At 46.0% G+C, this 17,706-nt stretch overlaps 1 protein-coding gene across 17 annotated transcripts in view; it reads left to right on the top strand.

Annotated features, from left to right (window-relative positions):
• Positions 1 to 16,154, top strand: part of SLX4IP (SLX4 interacting protein) — a 222,678-nt gene extending 206,524 nt beyond the window's left edge. For all 17 annotated transcript variants that reach the window (XM_010834201.1, XM_010834210.1, XM_010834202.1 and 14 more), the window contains 2 exons: positions 11,160 to 11,263; positions 12,341 to 16,154. In XM_010834201.1, the coding sequence (XP_010832503.1) occupies positions 11,160 to 11,263; positions 12,341 to 12,647 (411 nt within the window). In that variant the 3' untranslated portion in view covers positions 12,648 to 16,154. The remainder of the gene's footprint in view (positions 1 to 11,159; positions 11,264 to 12,340) is intronic.
• The last annotated feature ends 1,552 nt before the right edge of the window (positions 16,155 to 17,706 follow it).

Raw genomic sequence — 17,706 nt, 5'->3', positions numbered from 1 at the left:
AATAGGAAAAGGAGTACGTCAATGCTGTATATTGTCACCCTGCTCATTTAACTTATATGCAGAGTACAACATGAGAAACGCTGGACTGGAAGAAACACAAGCTGGAATCAAGATTGCTTGGAGAAATATCAATAACCTCAGATATGCAGATGACACCACCCTTATGGCAGAAAGTGAAGAGGAACTAAAGAGCCTCTTGATGAAGGTGAAAGTGGAGAGTGAAAACGTTGGCTTAAAGCTCAACATTCAGAAAATGAAGATCATGGCATCTGGTCCTATCACTTCATGGGAAATAGGTAGGTAAACAGTGGAAACAGTGTCAGACTTTATTTTCTTGGGCTCCAAAATCACTGCAGATGGTGATTGTACCCATGAAATTAAAAGATGTTTACTCCTTGGAAGGAAAGTTATGACCAACCTAGATAGCATATTCAAAAGCAGAGACATTACTTTGCCAACAAAGGTTCATCTAGTCAAGGCTATGGTTTTTCCAGTGGTCATGTATGGATGTGAGAGTTGGACTGTGAAGAAGGCTGAGCGCCGAAGAATTGATGCTTTTGAACTGTGATGTTGGAGAAGACTCTTGAGAGTCCCTTGGACTGCAAGGAGATCCAACCAGTCCATTCTAAAGGAGATCAACCCTGGGATTTCTTTGCAAGGAATGATGCTAAAGCTGAAACTCCAGTACTTTGGCCACCTCATGCGAAGAGTTGACTCGTTGGAAAGGACTCTGATGCTGGGAGGGATTGGGGGCAAGAGGAGAAGGGGATGACAGAGGATGAGACGGCTGGATGGCATCGCTGACTCGATGGACGTGAGTCTGAGTGAACTCCGGGAGTTGGTGATGGACAGGGAGGCCTGGCATGCTGCGATTCATGAGGTTGCAAAGAGTCGGACACGACTGAGCGACTGATCTGATCTGATCTGATCTGATGAATTTTTATGTTTTTCTGGCGAAACTATAACAGCTCTCCTTTAGTTTTCAGAGTGCTCGATGAGCACCCTCCCTTCTTAAGAAGCACTGATTGCAAACCTACATATTTTCTCGAGCGTCCAAATTTTGTTACACTTGTGTGGCACCAGAGACTCAACTCTAAGGCCCCAGGTTGTTTAGGATTTATCGTTAGGCTCTCGAGGGTTAGATAAGTATAAACTGGAAAATCCCTATGAAATATGTACTGCCTGCAAGATCACTTCCTTGATTTTTTTTCACTAATTTCATTTTCAGGTTAGCATTCTTTGCAGCTATTTTATTGGTACTCCCAAAGGTCTGTACAAGATAGCTTCATAGTCATTAATTCAGAAGACATGAAAACTTTTAAAAAGTATTTAAAATTTTTTAAAAAAAATGCTAGGGGGTCTGCTGTTAACCCAAGTGGCAACATCATCAGCAAACGTGTGCTCCTCTTCCCCTTAGAGACGTGTCCTTTCTTGTGAGGGTAGAGAAGCAGAGGGACCAGGGGCCAGAGGAGCCTGCTGAAGCAGAAAGGCTTCCCGCTCACAGTGGGAACTAGGCTGATGACAAGGCCTCATGGTCGTCAGTGTCCTCATCTCTGAGATGGAGGAGGGCGTGTCTGCCAGCGGGGCATCCCAGGAGGACTGGTCCCTCTCCAAGTGCTTCTCTCTATAGCGTCTCAGGACAGCTGCCCTCCACCATTATCACATGTAAAGAAAGCATCTGCTGGCCACAGTGGGATCCAGAAGATAACACTTTGCTCTTCATTTGCCTGTGTTTGCTGTGGTTCCAGTGAGTCAATGCACCCATGTCTATTCCTGTATTTCTTTTCATTGTTGATGACTGCTCCATCCCACCTGATTTTTCCTTTTCACTGCCTTCACTTATTAAAAATCAAATAATGTAAGAAAATCTTAGAAGTGAAATTTGGGAGAGACAGACCTCTCCCTCATTTTAGGACCATGGCTTCTACATGGCCGTGTTGCATCGTAGTCCAAGGCTGTAGTCATTGTCGTAGTTCACGCTCTACTTGGGCTACTTGGAATTCATCAGGCATCACACAAGAATAACTTTTCTTTGTGCTTTTATTATTGTAAAGTCATGAAAAACTGAAAGTAGTTTGTTTATTACTTTAATATTAGTATTTGCCCCCCCAAATAAGCTAATAAGATATAACTTTTGCTTTACTTTTTAAAAGAAATTTTTAAAATTTATTTTTGGCTGTACTGGTTTTTAATGGCTATGCACAGGCTTTCTCGTGTTGCAGTGAGTGGGGGCTCGCCTCTCGTTGTAGTCCATGAGCTTCTCATTGTGGTGTCTACTCTTGTTGCAGAGCATGGGCTCTAGGCATGCAGGCTAAGTAACTGTAGCATACGGGCTTCATTACCCCTTCGCATGTGGAATCTTCCTGGACCAGGGATCCAGCCCCTGTCCCCTGCATTGGCAGGTGGATTCTTGACCTCTGGACCAACAGGGAAGTCCCTGCTCTGCTTTTAATTGTTTGCAAAAGACTTTTATTGTTTGTGAAGGGCTGTTGCATACAATAGCTTGTTCTGTGCAGCAAACCCAAGAAGAGATGATATCAGCCTTAAACCTTTTAGTTTTCAAAGAACAGGAAGGCTAACTAAATGTTAGGAAAAAAAGGAAGGTTTTTGGCTCGTGTGCCTCAAAAGCCCACACTGTGAGTATGTTGATCAGAGGCACAGACTTTCATCAGGACTGTTGCTCACAATCCATTGGGTCTGCCTTCCACACTGTTTGACACATGCTCAGCCTGTGTGTGGTAGTGGTCCTGGTGGCTCCAGGTTCATGGCAGAAGAGAGCAGGCCCCAGCAGTCCATGTGTCTCTGTGAGGCTCACAAATTCTGGACTCGACTGGCCTGGCCTGGGTCACAGACCCACCTCTGGAGTCAGGCTTGGACACGAGACCTCCTGAAATGCCTGGACATTAGAAGGACCTTGGGGACATGATTCCCTAAGAGAGAAATCCATTTCCAGGAGATGGTGAGTGCCCACTGTGTAACTATCATTATCCCCCCACTTAAAAAAAAAAAAAGTAGATGAGGAAACTGATGCTCAGAGAAGACAAAGGGCCTGTCTGGACGCCACAGTGACATAGTGACCAGGACAGCAGATGACCCCGGGCACATGGGGAGGGTGCTGTAGGGGACCAGGCCTTCTTCCTCAGTCCTGGCCCAGCTAGATGTGTGGCTCGAGACACTTAGCCGCTTGGGCCTCGTGCCATCAAATAGGGACACAACCTGTCTGTCAGTCTCAGTGAGGCCCCAGTGAGGGGTGGGAAAAGGACTTTAATCACATAAGCTTCCTACAGATAGAAAGCATCCTTCACCTTCTTATAAACCCATGTGGTCTGTGCAGGCATCAGATTTTCTTTCACAACAACGTCAAGAAAACATGTTCAGTCCTTTCCAGTTTCCAAAGTGTGCTTCATATACCTCGCAGCGGTTAAATTCCCTACACAATCGTGAACCAACTCTAAGGGGCTTCAGGAACCGGCTCTGGGACCAGCCATCAAGGGGTCCGTTCCTTGGCCTCTGTCCCCTTCGCCTCTGTGCTCCACCCCGCATCCCGGGAGCATGGAGCCCGTCTGATCGGTTCTGGGTGTTCCATTCTCAGCAGATGTGATTATGAGGAATTCAGAGACAGCCACGTTACGACTGTAACTTAGGCTGCATGTTCTACTAGTCCATGAATTACCTACTTCTAAAATATCCTGGTTGAGTTGTTAATTATTTTCATTTGGGGGTAAATAAAATAGAATCCGAAGAAACTCGTATATAAAACCATGAGAAAATGGATCCAAGTCTGAGAAGATAAAGACTGCGAGTACCATACTGCTACATTAAGTGTTACTGTGAGAAAAGTTCTTAACAACACTGAGGGTCTTTTCTTCCCCTTCTCCCATTATTGCCTTCATACCTAGCAGGATGTTTTACAGTCCTGGACACAAGCATTTGGCGGCTCTGTCATACCATCTAGCTGGGGCTGAGAGGGGGGCCTGTGCTCCAGGCAGCAGGTGGGCGGTGTGGCTGGTGTGGGCTGTGACACTCGTGCCCACACAGTGCCTGACCTCATGGCCTTCAGGCTCTGTGCACCTCGGCTGGCACTGATATCCTGGGGGCCTGCAGCATGACATTCCCAGCACAAGCCACAGTCTCAGGTGAGCAGCGCTTGGCCATGCTGCTCGTCCGCCAGTGGGACGTGATAGTGACAAAACTCCTCGTCTCCCCAAACGCTTTTGAAGGTGGCATTGGTGAATACACAGAAGCAGTGCCTGGCACTCAGTTTCAGGTTCGCACATAGTGGGTGGTCACTTCTGGCCAGATATGCCTGCTCCAGAGTCATCCCTAACTCCATTACCCACCTGGCCCACAGCTACCACCCTGTGTCTCTGCTTCCCCTATACTGCAGAACTCCTCAAAGGTGTCATCCACACCTGTGCTGGCCAGTGCTGTGGCCACCAGCCACATCTGGCTGTTAAGAGAGTGAGAAAGTACTGGAAGTGTCTAATACACCCCAGATTTCAAAAGCAGTCCACAAAGGTAAACTCTGTCAGTAATCGTATATTGATCACTTGTTATGAAGATAACATATGGATTCCTTGGTGGCTCAAGGGTACAGAACCCACCTGCCAATGCTGGAGACATGGGTTCAATCCCTGGGTTGGGAAGATCCCTTGGAGAAGGAAATGGCAATCAACTGCAGTATTCTTGCCTGGAGAATCCCATGTACCAGAGGAGCCTGGCAGGCTACAGTCCACAGGATGACAAAAGAGTCAAACATGACTCAGTGACAACAACAGTGTGTTATTGAAAACTGGTGTCATCGATTTCCTGTTTTTCATGGGTCTCTGGGAGATTTAGTTACCTGCACAGCTCAGGTTGTATTTCTACTTGAGAGTCCTTGTCTCCACTGTGCCTCCGCTTCACTCTTGAACCCCTTCCAGGTACACTTAGGTCCCAGCACTTCACCAAAAATAACTTTTGTCAAATCACCCTCTACTAATGACTTTTCAGTCCTAAATGTTCAGCAGGCTTAGACGTGGTTTTCACTGTTGATGAAGCCCTTTCTCCTGTTGCCTCCAGGGACACCAGGTTACCTTGCCTCTTCCCTCTCCTTACTGAAAATTCCTTCCTAGTCTCCTTTCTGAATCCTCCATATCTTCTCAACCTCTGTTTTCTCACCCAAGGGCACTCCCCCTGCAGCTCATCCACACAAAGCCTTTAAGTGCCTACCACCTCTGTGGACTTCCCAGCTTGGTGTCTGCAGACAGAACTCTCTGGAAACTGTAGCTTAACCACCTGCTCAGCATCTCCATTTAGACATCCAGGACAGCTCTTAAAGCCTACATACCTAAAACGGGCTTCTTGGTTTCATTTCCCCAAGCCTGCCCCACCCCCAGTACTTCCTATATTAGTAAAGGGTAACTTCCCTCATCCAGCTGTTTAAACCAGTACTTCTTGTATGGTTAAAGGGTAACTTCCTTCATCCACAGATCATGGAGTTATCCTCAACTTTTTTTCTTCTTCTCACTTTTTGTATATAGTCCATCAGCTCATTCTGTTGGGTCTCCTTGATTTCCGATCAAACTACTTCTCACCACCACCTGCCTCCTCCAAGGCCTGTCATCCTCAGATGGACCATTACAGTAGCCTCATGACTGGCCTCCCTGCCTCCACCCTTGTCCCTCCATTATACCCAAGGTGATCCTTTCAAAATACCAAGTCACTTTTCTTGGGATCTTCTAGTGGCCTTACCGTCATCATCAACACATACACACCTACACACAATATGTGTGCACCTCACCCCTGTTCCCTGATCCCTGCCCCTCTTCTTCATAAGTGGCCCACCCTCCACACAGATCTCTGGGAAAAGCTGTCCTTCGTACCTACCACAGTCTTCCCTGACCACCCAGCGACCCCTTCGAGGTATGTTTCTCCTCGTGACACCGTCAGCGCCTGACACTGTCTGTCTGCTTGCTGTCCTCCCCGCTGGAATGGGGACCCCATGAGAGGAAGAGCATGTTCTGTGGGTCCATGTACTTTCCAGGTCTAGGTCCTCAAGGACCTCCTGCAGCGGCTGGCCCTGAGTCCAGTGGTGCCGACTGGATGACTCTGCTCAGTTTTCAGTTTCACACCCTTGTAGGACAAGAGTTTAGTAACTCTGCCGGGCATCAGGATCACTGGGAAACTTACCTAAAATTCACATGCCCTCACCCCACCCCACTTTGGAGACCCAAAATGCAGTAGATTCTGGGGTAGACTCCTGCATGTTTTTGAACAAGCTCCTCAGGTTATTTTGAGGCCTGATACACCTGGGCCACCCTCTACCAGATGCTGCCGCAGTGAGCAACTCTACACTGTGTACCTGTCACTCTGCTCTGAGGATCGTATTTCCATGTGTTATCAGCAGTCCTTGAGTCACCTGGGAACCTAAATATAGCTCTCGTAGCCCCACCCCAGATCTTGTGAGTCAGAACTTCCAGGGATGGGTCTCGGGAATCTTTTTTTTTTTTTTTTTTTTGAAGCCTCTGAGAGCCTTTGGGAGGCCCAGTTGTGCTGTGTGCCCTCCTGGAGGAGGATGTAAATTAAGAGTGAGTATTTTTAATGTCTTTTTAGGCCAGCTTCACTCCCCATCCCTCATTAATCCAACAGTATCCTATTCAAAAGTAGTTGTACTCAAGTAAGTAAATCCTTGATTTGTCCACGATTTAAACTTGCTCTGTAATTTGAACATCTACCAGTGTTTCTAACTATTGGGTTGGCCCAAAAGTTCATTCAGGTTTTTCCTGAATGAACTTTTGGGCCAACCCAGTACATTGCAACACAGCCTCATTCTGGTGGCTACTTTCTTTGTCATCTTTTGTATTTAAGAATTTAAAATATGTCTCCCAGGTTGGACTGGACAGCACTGGAGGTAATGCCTACCCCACCATACTCAGATTCACCTGCTCAGCCTTCGCATTGAACCCGTGGTGGAGCACGTGGCTTTGGCTGTCCTCAACTTCATATGCATACACTCTCTGGTCTCCAGAGCATCCCCAGGGATGGAGGCAGGCCTGACCACTTGTTCTGGGCACCCACATGAGCTGCTCAAGCTGCTGAGGAGGGTGTCTCCCTAATTAGACTTCTGGGTCCAGTAGCCTTGCCCTACTGCTGTTTGTTTTTTTTCCTGAAACTGTATGTGGACAGCTTTACAAGCCAACCCAAATTCCATGGACAGATGAGCCTGGTGGGCTACAGTTCATGGGTCACAAAGAATCAGACATGACTGAGTGGCTTACACTTTCACTTTCACGGGTGGAAATTTTTAAAACCACAATCCTCAACGTACTACCAAAGATAAATAATTGAGAGAGGGGGCTGGCCATAGTTGCAGCATTGTATTCCTTAGCTGGACTCCGAGCTAGCATCCAAGTGGTGAGGGATCACGGTGATTGATGATGGCCCAAAGCAATCCTCTTGGTTTACCTGTTTCTTAAATCCTGAGTCCCCATGGGGTGCTCTCTCTGGGCTTTGGATAGCCTGTGCTGTGCTGTGCTTGGTCACTCAGTCGTGTCTGACTCTTTTTGACCCCATGGACTGAAACCCTCCAGGTTCCTCTGTCCAGGGGATTCTCCAAGCAAGAACACTGGAGTGGGTTGTCATGCCTTCCTCCAGGTGATTTTCCCAACCCAGGGACTGAACCCAGGTCTCCTGTATTGCAGATAGATTCTGAGCCACCAGGGACAGCCTCCCAGTAGCCTTTTGGAGTATGTTGTGTTTGTCTGTCTTCTTTGCAGATAGTGTCAGGGTCGTTAGTCACATAGAATCTGGAAAGAAGCAGGGTCACCTGGGTAAGCCCCGGAGGCACTTGCCACCTTCACAGCCTTAAGAGTCTTGCCTCTGGATAAGCTACAGTTGCATTTTGATGCCAGATGTGAGACACCATTAGTAATCAGGATGAGTCCCATGGGATATCCTGTTCCCAGGTGAGAGCTGCTTCCTCTAGAGTACGTGTTCAGGGCACCGGAGGCTGCAGTGTGGTGACAAAGGGGTGTGAATAACCCTGGAGATGTGAGAATGAGAGATTTCTAATGAGCTCTGACAGTTCAAGGGCTGAAGGAGTCTAACCTCTTTTTTCCCCTGCCCACCCAGTCTTCATACAAATGTAAATATGCCTCCTTCGACGAATTGACAAATTGCCAAATGTGGTTTTAATTTGTAAGCAGGAGACCCTGCCTTGCCTTTTTCTTTCTTCTTTTTATTTATTTATTTTTCTTTCTTTCTTTTTTTGAAAATATGAAGTCACAGGCTTTGCACTTTTTGAGCTGGACATTTCCTTCTGTCACTCTTGCTGCTGTTGTTGTTTTTCTCTTCCAAGGACATTTTCCTCCATTGTTGTCAGAAGAATTCGGGATGAGAGTCCGTTGTCCTGTTTTTTAGAGGTGTTTTTGAAGTTCCCATAGGAAATGCAGAGTGCTCTTTAAGCTTAAAAAATAAATAAATAGAGGCAGCGGTTAAATCCAGTGTGAGATGCGAAGAGTGTCTGTATCACGGCCTTATGTTTTGTGGTCTGTGCAGTATCCATTGTTGTTATTTATGACCCTGTCTCCCTCCATTGTGGACTTCTTCCAGCCTTGGGGAATTTACATCATTCCTAATAGCAAAAGGCTTTCTGGTTCCCACAGAGTTGTTCAAAGCCTGACTCATGCTCCTTATGTTAATTGTGCAGCTCTGAAAATACAGCACTTTACAGGGTGTGGTTGTAAGGGGAAAATCTACTGTACTTACAGGGCATGTTTAGGAGCGTTTCACACATAAATCTCAGTCTCTCTCTCTCCCTCTCTTCCTCTCTCTCTCTCTGTCATTTAACTTTTAAACTAACACTTTTGGGTCAACAAACCTAGACAGTGTATTAAAAAGCAGAGACATCACTCTGCCCATTAAGGTCCGTATAGTCAAAACTATGATTTTTTTGATATTCTTGTACGAATGTGAGGGTTGGACCATAAAGAAGGCTAAGTGCCAAAGAATTGATGCCTTTGAATTGTGCTGGAGAAGACTCTTGAGAGCCCCTTGGACAGCAAGGATATCAACCAGTCAGTCCTAAAGGAAATCAATCCTGAATATTCATTGGAAGGACTGATGCTGAAGCTGAAGCTCCAGTGCTGTGGTCACCTGATACGAAGAACTCATTGAGAAGATCCTGATCCTGGGAAAGATTGAAGGCAGGAGGAGAAGGGGACAACAGAGGGTGAGAAGGTTGGATGGCATCACTGACTCAATGGATGTGAGTTTGAGCAAACTCCAGGAGATAGTGAAGGACAAGGAAGCCTGGCATACTGCAGTCCTTGGGGTTGCAAAGAATGGAACAGGACTTAGCGACTGAACAACAGGAAGTCTTAAGGGAAAGAAAAGGGACTAGCATTAAAATGCAGTGAAAGTGAAAGTCTCTGAGTTGTAAGTCTGACTCTTTGTGACCCCATGGACTATACAGTCTGTGGAATTCTCCAGGCCAGAATACTGGAGTGGGTAGCCTTTCCCTTCTCCAAGGGATCTTTCTAACCCAGGGATCAAACCCAAGTGTCCCACATTGCAGTTGGATTCTTTACCAGCTGAGCCATAAGGGAAGCCCCAAAATGCAGTATAATCCAATAAAACCAATTCTATTCTGTTCACTAACTCTTAAAACTGACTTGGGTTATAACTAGACCCTGAGTGACATTGGTCCAGGTCTAAACCTCAGGAGAGTTCATGAGAGCAAAAGGTTGGTGCTCAGTGGTGCAGGGCAGTGATTGGACGAAGTTCATAGCATCGCTCTGTGGGACATGCAGGCATTATTCCAATGGCTGCAGCCTACTAGGCTCTCTGGCGTGTCAGTCTTACTTCCAGTGTAGGTCTGCTGGTACCTTCCAATACCATTCCTTGTGGCAGCAACATTTTACTATGAAATTTCATGGAGAAGGGTACTGAGAAACATACTAGAAATTGAAAGAATTTAACACCTTGTCTGAATTATCTAGGTGCTAACCAAAAGGAAACAACTTTCCAAAAGAAAGAAATTGGTCAATATTGATGATGGTTGGGAGATTTGTACTTTTTATAGCTACTTCTTTATGAAGCTTCTGTGTTTAAGGATAGATAGATAACCTAAGAATTATCTAAAACCATGTTAGTGCTGTTAGTTTAAGGGGGAAATAACTCGGGAGTGTTTTAGTAACTAGGAATCTCAAACTCTGGTTTTCAAAGTACCAGTATTGAAAGGCTGAACTCCTGACATGTTTTGCAAAGGCCATACTCTATTTTTATAGATAGAGAAGATGTAAGAATTCTGAAGTTCATCAGGGTACAGACCACTGTGCCCCCAGTTCTCTCTGGAAGGCCAGGCCCACAGCCATGTGGTCACCTGGCTCGGGCATCGTCACATCTGGGGCCTCAGAGCTCTTGGTTCTGGCCGAGAGTTCCCGGATGGCTTGGAGTCACCATCTTGCATGTTTGTGGCACACATTCACGAATGAAACGTGTACTGGGAATCCAAGAGAAGTGGTGGTGTTCAGTCGACAGTTGGGTCCTCCTCTGTGACCCCATGCACTGCAGCATGACAGGTATCCCTGTCCTTCACCATCTCTTGCTTAAACTCATGCCCATTGCGTCGGTGATGCTATATAAACACCTCATCCTCTGTCGTTCCCTTCTCCTTCTGCCTTCCATCTTTCCCAGCATCAGGGTCTTTTCTAATGAGTTGGCTCTTCACGTCAGGTGGCCAAAGCATTGGAGCTTCAGCTTCAGAATCCATCCTTCTAATGAATATTCAGTATTGATTTCCTTTCAGACTGACTAGTTTGATCTCCTTGTAGTCCAAGAGACTCATAAGAGTCTTCTCCAGCTTCACAGTTTGAAAGCATCACTTCTTCAATGCTCAGCCTTCTTTATAATCCAACTCTCAGATCCATACATGACTACTAGAATAACCATAGCTTTGACTATACGGACCTTTTTCGGCAAAGTGATGTCTTTTTTTAATACACTGTCTAGGTTTGTCATAGGACATTCTAGACTGAAAAAAATTAAAATAACCTAACACTATGTAGTTTCAACCTGTCCTCACCAAACTAAATCTGTTCACTGGGGCATTTGGAATGGAAATGTTTTCCTCCTGTGCAGTTAACAGATAACTGGTTGACTTTTGTTGTCTTTTGCAGCAGCCAGGAAGAGCTCTCCACAGAGCATCAGAGGATCGTACTGGGTGTGTGGAACAACTACTTCCTCCCGGGGCAGAGCCCAGGAGAAACGTTCTGCGAGAAATGTAGGTCCTGTGGGTTTCATCTTGTTCTCTCCAAACTGTCTGTATAGATGGGGACACAACACGAGGGCTAGAATTCAGCAAGAGTGCATGGACCCTAATCACAGAAGCCCCTCTGGCACTGATCCTGTCCAAAGTCACAGAGCTGGGACTTTTTCTACCTTCCAGACTTTTTCTCTTGCTTTCTGGACAGTGGGAAACAAGGCCTGGCTTCACAGGTATGTTGCAAGGAGTAATTAGTGACAAACACTTTGAGGATGAAAAGCACCTGTTGATGGTGTTTCATACAACTTTCCAAGCAACCCCAGACAAATCGGGAAACATACACTGCTTTCCTCAGGGGCCTCTTCTGACCCTCATGTCATTATGATAATCTTTGGGAGAATGATAGCTGTAGTAAGAATATGAATACATGTATTGGTTTCCAGATGAAAGCTTAACCTAAAGAAATATTTCAGCCTCAGTATTTTGAGTTTGGTGGTTCAAGAAACGTCTTTCCATTCACAAGTCTACAAATATATGCCAAAATCTCTGGTCTGTAAAATCTCCCTGGCCAGCTTCTATCCTGCCCCTCCAAGTGAATGTCACACAGTACAATCTGCATTGTCTGTTGTATATATGTTATAGACAAGGGAAAGTTTAGAAAGTTTCTGTGTGTTATAGAAAAGTTTGTGTGTGCGTAGAAGAACATGCTTGTGTGTACACACACACACACAGACTCTGCTCTGTGTATTTGCTTCTGGGGAAAAAATCAATATATCAAATATAGGTAATGTTGATATTTAACATCTGAAATGAATGCCTCCCTGCCTTAGTTAAAATATGAACTCCATTATAATGCCATTGTTAACCAGTGATCAATAAGTAAAGTGTGTCCCAGTGTCCCAGTGAAAGCTCTTTCTTGATCCAGTCTGCGTATCAATAGACACTTGGGATTTTTTGTGAGATTGGCCAGGGGGTGAGGAGAAGGGAGGTTAACACATGCCTCCTGCTTCAAGTGTAAGAAATATGACATGGGGATTCCAAGGGAAACCTGGCCATCACAGGTTTACAAATCAAAAAATTCTTTGTTTGTTTTAGTGTGAACAGAACTGAGACTAAAAGCAGCACCATGAGTGGATCTCGGAGCAACAGGACCAGTGTGGGAGCATCCAGTCACTCGGTGGCTGCAGAGGGAGCATGGAGGAGGCGGGGGCTGCCAGCCTCATCCAGCCCCCCGGCCATGGGACAGGCGGAGAATGACAGGAAGGCATCTGAGACCCACCAGGGGCTTCCTGCTGTGAAGTTGGAGAAGGGTCATCAGGCCTGGCCAGGAGCAGCAGAAACCTCATCCCAGGGTGCGGTTGCAGACCGGGCTTCTAAGCAGGAGCCTTGTCTGTGGCTGTGAGTCAGCATTCCCCGGTCCAAAGCAGAGTCCTCGAGGGGCCAGAACACCGCAGAAATGCAGGAAGCGCAACCCTGCGGGAGATGCCGACCACCACAAGAGAGTTTCTCTTAGAAGTGATCGATTAGCCCCGAGGGAAATAATAGTGGGAAAAGCAAAGTTGCCAGGGTCCTGCCAACTTGAGAGCTGTCAGATCCGGGGTTACTTTTGAAACAAGATTTGGCAGAAACTACATCTAATGAAGAGTTGCATGTTTTGGAAAACTCTCTCCTCCAGACATCTTACGAAAAATAAGCCAGGGCAGGCACAACTCAGCCACAAACACTGAAAGCTTAGCTCTGACTCAGGGCAGCCCAACCAAGAAAAGAAAAGGGTGGAAGCAGCTACTTGCTCACAGAAGAGGATTGCAACCCCGTCGTGGAGGATGTCGTGACCAGACCTGGGACAAATGAGCAGTGTGCCTAGAAGCCATGACTTACAGGAATTCAAATGATCATTTTCAGTAGAAGATATGTACCTGCATTGGGCTTAACTTTCAAATCAGCAGCCTCCAGGAGCTTGTTCTGACAACACCACTCCTTTCTGGTTCACACTTTAACATCAGAAACTTACTTTAGTGCTAAAGAGCCATTGGTTTTGTCGGCAGTGACAGCATCCATAGAGGAAGCACATGAAGAAACCAGTGGTGTGCCTCGTCACATCCTTGCATGAAGCACAGTGACCGTGATGCTGTCTTTGCCGGCCAGTCCTCCTGCCCTGCAGCCTGAGTCGGGCAGCAGTGGTGAACAGGCTTACGGGTCACCCCATCTGCTTGTGGCCCCAGCGTCATATCTGAAAGTATGTGAGAAAGGCAGAGCCTGGGCCCCACCCAGACCTACAGAATGAGAAACTGGGTGATTCTGAAACCTGCTCAAGTTTGGCAACCCCCGGGCTAATTGCAGACCCCTTGGGATTGGTTTCCTGCAGCCTGACTGTCCTGGCCCCCAGCGCATCAGCAGGGCCCATGTGTGGACATGCAGCCGTCACGACCCCTCAGACTTACGAAGCACCTGGCTCAGGGTGTGAAGCACTGTTCCCAGGTCCTTAAGCATGGTGGCCACAGCACCCCGGGAGCTGTGACTGCGCTAAGAGTTGCAGGACATTTACATATAGTTTGGCCTGACATTAGGGGAGACGTCAGAGAGGCTTGTTCTTTCTTGTAGTTCAGGCATGTCCCTTCCCCTTGCCCCTGCCCCCACCTTTAAGACTCTGGTGAAGTTCAGAACAGATCCAAGCCCAAGAGGAATTCAGTGGGCAGAGTTTGCAGTTCCCCACTTGGAAGGCTGCCTTGGAAATCTAAAGGCAGCTTAGATTTCACACCAGGAGACTTCCATTTGCAGGATCACCCACTGTTGTCTCCAATGGGCTTGCTGAAATGTCATGTAGTGAATCATAGCAATGACTTATTTTGGATGGACAACTACAGTAGATTTTCTTAACCAAGTTTTATTCTGAAATAAGGAAGGAAACTATATTCAAAGGCCACCCATCAAATGTGTCTTTTTTTCCTGCTCAACATTGGGTGGTCCTTTGAAGTAATACCTCCTCCCTAGTAACACAGAAAATCAAGATATTCCCCAAAGTGTAGGAGTTAGCAAAAAAAAAAGAAAAAACAGAAAAAGCCCAACAAAATGAAAGAATATGGAAATGGACACAGTGTAAGTTCATTCTTAAGATTAGTGGTTTCTCCCAGCTCATTCTGTCCATCCCCCACTCGCCTTTCCTTAGATTGTAGGGCAGGACTCATGAAGAGGCAGCCGAATTTCATGGCACTATTTTGGGTCATGAAGCTAAGTCTTCCTTGCCATGCCTGGCTGTGGATGCAGGCCTTCTTCTTTGATGCTCCAGACTCTTCTGGAGACTTCTTCCCTTCCTGGGAACCCCAGCCTCACCATCCCCACCAGAAACGTAGCCCTGCCTACTGACGTCTCTTCCTCTTCCCTCCTAGCTCTTAATCTTCCCCCAGGTGCCTCCGTTCACTGGGCTCCACAGTAGAAGAGGTAGCCCAGCAGAATACCAACCACAGTGGAGTGGAGTCCACTCCTCCAGGAAGTGCAGACTGCCCAGGGCAGAACCCTCCTGAGGAGGTGATAGAACATGGTCTGTCCTGAGCCCCCTCTCAGAGTCACCCGTTTTCTGGGTGTGCTTGTCACTGAAGTGTTGTTGAGTCTTAAACAGAAACAGTTGTTGCAGTAGTTTAAGCAGAGAGGGCACAGAATAACAACCCAGGTGATAGGCCAAGAAACAGTGAGCTCCCTGGAAGAGTCTGGAATAAGGAAGAGCCATCCCAATAGCTGCTGCCTGCCCCAGAACTAGGGGGAGCTGTTTGAACTAGAGGCACCAGAGAAAGTTTTTATCAGGTTTTTATTTCATTAGTTAATCTGGGCCTGGTGGTTAAAGCCAGTACTTGTATGTTTAATGATTATCTTTCAAGAAAATTCTTGGCTTTAGAGTTTGGTGTATTTGTGGATATAATGATGACTGAGTTTCAGACTTCCCATCTCCCAATGCAGAGCACATGGTTCAGTCCCTGGTCGGGGAACTAAGATCCCACATGATGAGGGGCAACTAGAGAAGGCCGTGTGCCGCAGCTAGAGAAAAGCCTGTGCAATGCAGTGAAAAGCCAGTGCAGCCGAAATTTAAAAACAGAAAAGTTGTTTAAAAGCTGTGTCATTGCACAGCTGTAGATCAGTAGGGTCTTTCTCACAGCCTTCATGTACATGGGTTTTAACAGTATTAGCAAAGGGACCAACTTTCTGCTTCTGCACAGGGGCATGTGTTTGAGGAATTTTGCCTTTAAGCATTTTCCTTCCACATGTCTGAAACACCCCTGGTTCTCTTGTTTCTTGAGTGGTTGTTTGATTCTTTGGATATTTGGAAGTTCAGAGGGGAAAATGGATGCCAGGTTTTTTGTTGCTTATTAGGTGGGAAATGAAGACTTGGTTCTCTACTGCTGGAAGTGGGTGTGTTTTGATATTCTTGATAATCTTAGTAATTCATCTACAAATCTGAGACTCTGTCAGTATTCTTGGTTAAAAAGAATAAGTTCTTCAGCCACTCACTTAATAACCCAAATTAAATGTATATTCAAGTTCCTGTAACTCTGATGCTTGGAAGAAATATGGATACTATTGATTAATGTTATAACTTTGAACTCCCTAACTTTCTCAATGTCATGGCTTCTAATTCACCTCCATGTGCTTCCAAATGACTTTTTAATAGATTGTTTTCTTTTTTTTTTTTTTTAATATCCATAAATGTCTGAGAACAGTCAGTGTGACTTTTCTTCCACATTTTTCTTTTCTTTGCCTCTGGAGGTTACCTGTCATCCAGCCGTGCATGTAAATTGTGAAATGCAAAGGAGCAAACATTTGGGCAGAGAGGAATAAATGTTGTAGCTTTTGTTCACTCATTTTAAATGAAGAAAGTAGGAAAATGTATTTCATTTAATAAAAAGCACGAGTCCCAAAAGCCCTCTGTAGTTTTATTTATGGAGAACATAGCTTCTCTCTAAAAAATGTTTCTCAAGATATATCTTGAAAACATCAATGGGATCACAGTTTGTTTGCTTTCAGTGTCTTATTTGGACTTTAACCTGAATTGTGCATGTTGGTGGCCTTTGACTTCAGGCCGAGCTGGGAGAGGGCAGTGCACAGGAGGGAAGGGAACCATCACAGGAGAGTGCTGGGGTCACGGTGCTGCCATCCCGTGGCCTTGAATTCATTCTGGGCAGGCCCCACTGCAGTCTAACACACAGTTCTGGAGACTGGTCCTCCCTTGGCTTTCCTGAGAGCCAGCACCACTCTCCAGCATGCTGTGCTATGGCTTGCATATAGAAATCCTTTTCATTTCTTCTTTTCTTTCATGAGGAAATCTCCATGCATGGTTTGTCAGGACAGGAGAGTTCAAACCTTGTTATTGAAATACAAATCAATTGAAACGTGTTGGAACAAGTAGGAAAACAAAGTTAAGCTGATTTCTGTTAAACAGTTTAAAGTCTTCTTCGGTACCAAATAAATTAAGCGTTGTAAAGTGAAGTTAATTCGGATAATCACTCAGGGCAGAGGTCTAACCATATAGATCACGGGTATTACAATTTATGGTATAATTATATCCTCAGAAATCTGCAGAACTCCCTCTCAATTGGTTTCTGTGTTTACTTAACAAGACACGGAACAAATACATGTCAATGTGTAGCTGAACTGAAGGGACTTGAGTGGATGAAGTTACTGCCTTTAACTGTCAAGAACTACTCAGGTTCAGGGTTGGATTTAATCATGTAAGTTGTGTTATGCAGCATGATTGCCATTACAGTTACTTATTAAAAATCTTGTTAATTAAACAAATCAGTAAAATGAGGAAAACCATACATTTGATCCCAGAGCACCTGACCAGGCAACTAAGGGTGTGGCTTTTTGTTGGTTTTTTTTTTAATTGTGGCTGCTCTGGGCCTTCACTTCATGGCAGCATGCGGGCTCTTCATTGCGGGGTACAAGCTTTTCTGGTTGTGGCACACGGCCTTCCCTAGATGTGGCACTCAGGCTTAGTTGCCCTACAGCATGTAGGATCTTAGTTCCCCAACCAGGGGTCGAACCCACGTGTGCTACATCAGAAGGCAGAGTCTGAACCACTGGACCAGCAGGGAAGTCCCCTAAAGATGTGGATTTGACAGAGCCCCAGAGTAGATGTTCTTCAGTCAAGGCAGAAAGCCAGTCGCTGCCTTCATCACCAGGCGAGGTGTCTTCTCCCACTGACCTTACTCTCTTGTTTGGTTTCAGCTACTAAAATAGTTTCCCTGGTGGCTCAGGTGGTAAAGAGTCTGCCTGCAAAGCAGGAGACCTGGGTTCAATCCCTGGGCCTGGAAGAGCCCCTGGAGAAAGGAATGGCTACTCACTCTGGTATTCTTGCCTGGAGAATCCCATGGGCAGAGGAGTCTGGTGGGCTACCTTCCATGGGGTTGCAAGAGTTGGACACAACTGAGCGATTAACACACACTAAAATAGTTTCAATGGTTGTGCATTCC

The sequence above is a fragment of the Bison bison genome, unplaced genomic scaffold (assembly GCF_000754665.1).
Source record: "Bison bison bison isolate TAMUID 2011002044 unplaced genomic scaffold, Bison_UMD1.0 scf7180017864030, whole genome shotgun sequence".
NCBI classification, from domain to species: domain Eukaryota; kingdom Metazoa; phylum Chordata; class Mammalia; order Artiodactyla; family Bovidae; genus Bison; species Bison bison.
This window is presented reverse-complemented; position numbering and strand designations above follow the sequence as displayed.